Raw genomic sequence first — 4,703 nt, 5'->3', positions numbered from 1 at the left:
CCTCAATGTCATGCAATACCAAAGGAAATGGTATAAGGGAAGGGAAGGAGAGTGAAGAAATGAGAAAAGGGAGACATCCAAATAGGTGTTGCTAATTTGACTACATTTGTTTTTGTAAAATTTGGTCAAATTTGTTAGTTCAGTCAATGCCTTTTCTTCCTTCACACATCATGTACATGAAATCTAAGAAATTATACAAGGTTTAGAAATGGGTAGAGGAGTTTAGTTATGAGTCTATACATAATGCCTGGGAGAGTCTATACATAATCATTATACATTTTATAATGATAATAGGTGTTGCTAATTTGACTACATTTGTTTTTGTAAAATGTTGGTCAAATTTGTTAGTTCAGTCAATTCCTTTCCTTCCTTCACACATCATATACATGAAATTTAAGAAGTTATACAATGGTTTAGAAATGGGTAGAGGAGTTTAGTTATGAGAGTTTATACATAATGCCTGGGAGGTGGGACATCTAATAATGATAACCTTGGGAAAAAATGTATTGTTGGATTTGTGAATCCAAGGAATTCAATCCTCCCTGTCAAGGTCAACACAATAACATTTATCTACAGGAGGGGATGGCTTAATTAGAATGTTTTCCCCTTGACTTTGCTATTCTTGTCATTTTCTCATTTAACATTGAATTTGGATCTGTGGAATGGGGTGAGGGGCTATCTGTTGAAGTCTATGCCACACAGACTAGAGAAGACAAGGAACTGGGGACCTGTGGTACCACTTTCAGCAGTGCTTTGTACATTGAAGATGATGTTAAAGAACGGGGCCATCTTTCTGAATAGACTTTATTTTGCCACCCCTCTTTTTTTTAAAAATATAATGTTTAGCTCATTTCCTTATTTTAAAATTATACATATTCATGATAAAAAATTGGAAAATACAGAACAACAGAAAGCAAAAATATAAAAATTATTCACCCATTATCCTACAAGACAAAAGAGACAACAGTTAACTTTTAGCACATTTCCCTTTAATTTTTTTTCTGAGATGCACATACACAAATACATATACATACCACATACATACATTTATATAATGTGGTATCCTTTTTATTTTGAAATAATTATAGATTCCTCATGTCTTGACTTTTTTTCACGTAACATTATACCTTGAATATTTCTCCTTTCATTAAAAATTCTTACAAATACCATTTTATGAGGTACCATTATTTTTAAAAATTGTATTATTAGATATTGCTAATTTATATTATGATAAAGTAATTTTAGTCCATAAAACGTTATCTATATCTCTGATAATTTCCTTTGGACAGATACTTTAAAGTGGAATGTTGGGTTTAAAATAACAGTTATTTTTAAGACCATTGAAATATATTGTCAAATCACTATGCAGCAAGGTTTATCAACTTAGCCTTCCCAGAAATCTATTAGAATCCCAAGTTTCTTCTCATCCTTGGTAGCAAAAGCATTATTTTGTTAAAATAAGTACCACTCCGCTTCAAGGATCAAAAATGTGACTTGGCGCTATGATCAGGCTCAGTGTCTGCACTCGGTAAAAGCCTCAAAGCACCTGGCTCCAGTGGGTTTGTCTTTACTAAGTTTAGTAGGTTTTACCCATAAGTGTGACTCAGTTCAGCATGCTCTTGTACTCACCTATGAATCTTACGATCCTTCGGAGTAAGGGGTTCAGGTAACAGCATTCTCCGGTTAGAATTGTTTTCTCCTGGGCAATCAGAGATTCTCGGGTTGACTTTATGAAATACATGGATATCTCACCAATAAAAATCTGCAGAAGGAATGTGTATGAAATGTCAAACTGGAGAGCTGTCTGATAAAAAAGACCAGTGGATTCACAAACACAAACACAAAGAGCTTCTGAGGCTCCAGAATCCTTTTAAAAGATATGTTGGGGAGGTGGAGAGTTAAAGAATAGCTTGCATTTGAACTTGTTGAGAGTATTAGAGAAAGCAATAATTAATCTCAGATCAATTTCAGACTGTAATATTAAATTCTAAGGTCATAAAACATCAGTTAAAATAAAGAATTGTAATAGAATTTATGACAAGGTTTATTCATGCTGGGATTGAATTTTTTTTAACTCCATATGTGAGTTGCAATACTGAGAAATAAGTGTTCCCAACAAGGCACTATATGCACACAGCACAATAAGTTATTACTTCGTGATATGCAATCCTACCTTTATTGACATGATAAAGCCTATTTGAATGTTTGCCTGAGCTATATTTCTCCTCCTCTAAACTGGTTGACTGTCCCTTCTTTATGATTGGCTCCTCTTTCTTGTTATCTTGAACTAATACATGTGTATTATAATTTAAATCATAATGCCTTTGCATAGATTGTAAGCTCCCTAATGACAGAAACGACATCTTATATTTCTTCCTTATGCTTATAGCTCCCAGCACAGTGTACTCCCATTTAAAACAAGGAACTAGCATGAGACAAGTTGTCACCAACTCTGACACTGCCATAATTGAAGACTGAGAACCACCAATGAAGAATAGAAAGTTAATAGTTATCATCGTCTATTAAAAACTAGGTGTCAGGCCCTTGCCAGTTTGGCTCTGTGGATAGAGCGTCGGTCTGTGGACTGAAGGGTCCCAGGTTCGATTCCGGTCAAGGGCATGTACCATGGTTGCGGGCACATCCCCGGTAGGGGGTGTGTAGGAGGCAGCTGATCAATGTTTCTCTCTCATCGATGTTTCTAACTCTCTATCCCTCTCTCTTCCTCTCTGAAATCAATAAAGATATATATAAACAAAACTAGTGTCAGGCACATTATCATAGCAGTTTTCATGTTCATAAGATCCCCAGTGCAGGTATTATTACTCTGGCTGTACTAGTGAAGAACGAAAGTTCAGCAAGAATAAGTAACTGACTGTCTAGAGCACACACTGGCACGTGAGGTACCCAGGACAGCTGAGTGCCGAAGTCCACACTTCCCACCACCTCATATGCCACTTTTGTTTTCCTAATCCTTTATTTCAACATTGCCTCAGGGCAGTGGTTGGCAAACTCAGTCAACAGAGCCAAATATCAACAGTACTTCTTCAAAATAGACTCACCCAGGCCGAAAACCGACTTCTGCGCATGGGCCACGAAGTTTCAATCGCACTGTACATGCGCGCCCGCACGTGGTATTTTGTGGAAGAGCCACACTCAAGGGGCCAAAGAGCCGCATGTGGCTCGCGCGCCGCAGTTTGCCAACCACAGCCCCAGGGGAATGTGATCGGATAGATGCTCTTCTTCGCTTTGTATATCCTGTGGTCTCAGATAAACTCTACCAATGTTTAAGAATTCCCATGCCTTACATTCCCCCGTCATTAATATCTGTTTAGATGAATACAAATAACAATATCGTGAATGGCACATGGGTGATGGAAATTAAACTATAGAATTTAAAATTGGAATCATTTATAGATGTTTGCCCTTTCCTTTTACAAGTGAGGAAATTGAAAGTCTCGGGGACTTGGCCACACACAGCCAGACTGTGTCTGAAGCAGCTCTAGGATGTGGCCTCTAAATAGACACGGTCACCCTGGTTGTGCAGCTAAGACCCCTGAGGTATATGGGGGTTAAATAATTTGTCCACGGTCATCATAGCTAGTAAGTCACAAACCCTAACTTTGAAGCCAGGAGAGCCTGGCTCCAGGCTCCAGCATTCTTCCTCTTAACCACTACACTCTTACTCGCTAGTGACTCAGTAAAAATATCTGTTAAATCTGTTAAATTTTAACAATGAGAACATAGAAAACAAAACAAGTTAAATGCAATATGCCTTAATCACTGAAAAACTCATATGACACTAAAGTACAAGGAAAACTAGTAATAGCAGAAATAGAACTGTAGGCAGTCAGAACGGGTGGGAAGTCAATTGGAATAGACAGAAATCAGGGTCAGACAGGCAAACGATGGGCCAGCATGGATCACCTTGGCCGGTGCTGAAATATTCTGGGCCTAACACCCCTGGGAATTAACAACGAGTTAATGAGCTCTGTCATGTAAAAATACCTGAATGGCTTCAAGAACCCAGTCCTCCCTCTTTGCGCCCAAGACTGATTGCTGCCAAAATAAGATGCCATGGGGCTTTGTTTGTCCCGACTGTTCATGATGGAACTGCATTGCTCTTCTTTATCTTAGTGAACAGATGGGGATAAATTCATGGATGCTCGGATACAGGGGATAGTATTTCCTTGAGGGAGTTTTATTCCACAGACTAGCTCAGGCATTCTTGTTGTACACGAATCTCTTACCTTGTGTTTCTCCTTTCTAGGTCTTATCGCAAATAATTACATATTATTATTGTTATTCTCTGTTACAGGATGTCATGCCTCTCTTATTCTCTATTGCATCCCAGGGGCCTAACCCAGTGGAAGGTACATGGTAATTAATCAATGTTGAATGAATTAAGCATGTCAGAGTAATGAAGGTCTTTTGGAATATAGGTTTAATGAGGAAGATTATAAAAAAAAGAAAAGTGATTTCTATTATTTATCTTTCCAGACTCACTGGAAATGTCACTGCTCTTTTCAAAGCCTTGTCAGGCCCCCTCGGGAAAAGGGAGACCCTGTCTTGTCATTGCTCCCACAATACATCATATAGATCTCTATCCTGACATCTAGCTAATTAGCTACTATTACTGTTTGTATGTCACTCTTCATTGGACTATGATGTCCTTATGGGAAGAACTTTTGCCCTCCCTGTATGGT

The 4,703-nt window shown here is 38.2% G+C and overlaps 1 protein-coding gene across 3 annotated transcripts in view; it reads right to left on the bottom strand.

Annotated features, from left to right (window-relative positions):
• The window catches only part of PLPPR1 (phospholipid phosphatase related 1), a 118,433-nt gene that overhangs the window by 22,686 nt on the left and 91,044 nt on the right, over window positions 1-4,703 (bottom strand). For all 3 annotated transcript variants that reach the window (XM_005870667.2, XM_014543234.1, XM_005870668.2), the window contains one exon: window positions 1,630-1,762. In XM_005870667.2, the coding sequence (XP_005870729.1) occupies window positions 1,630-1,762 (133 nt within the window). The remainder of the gene's footprint in view (window positions 1-1,629; window positions 1,763-4,703) is intronic.

Source organism: Myotis brandtii, unplaced genomic scaffold (assembly GCF_000412655.1).
Source record: "Myotis brandtii unplaced genomic scaffold, ASM41265v1 scaffold320, whole genome shotgun sequence".
NCBI classification, from domain to species: domain Eukaryota; kingdom Metazoa; phylum Chordata; class Mammalia; order Chiroptera; family Vespertilionidae; genus Myotis; species Myotis brandtii.
This window is presented reverse-complemented; position numbering and strand designations above follow the sequence as displayed.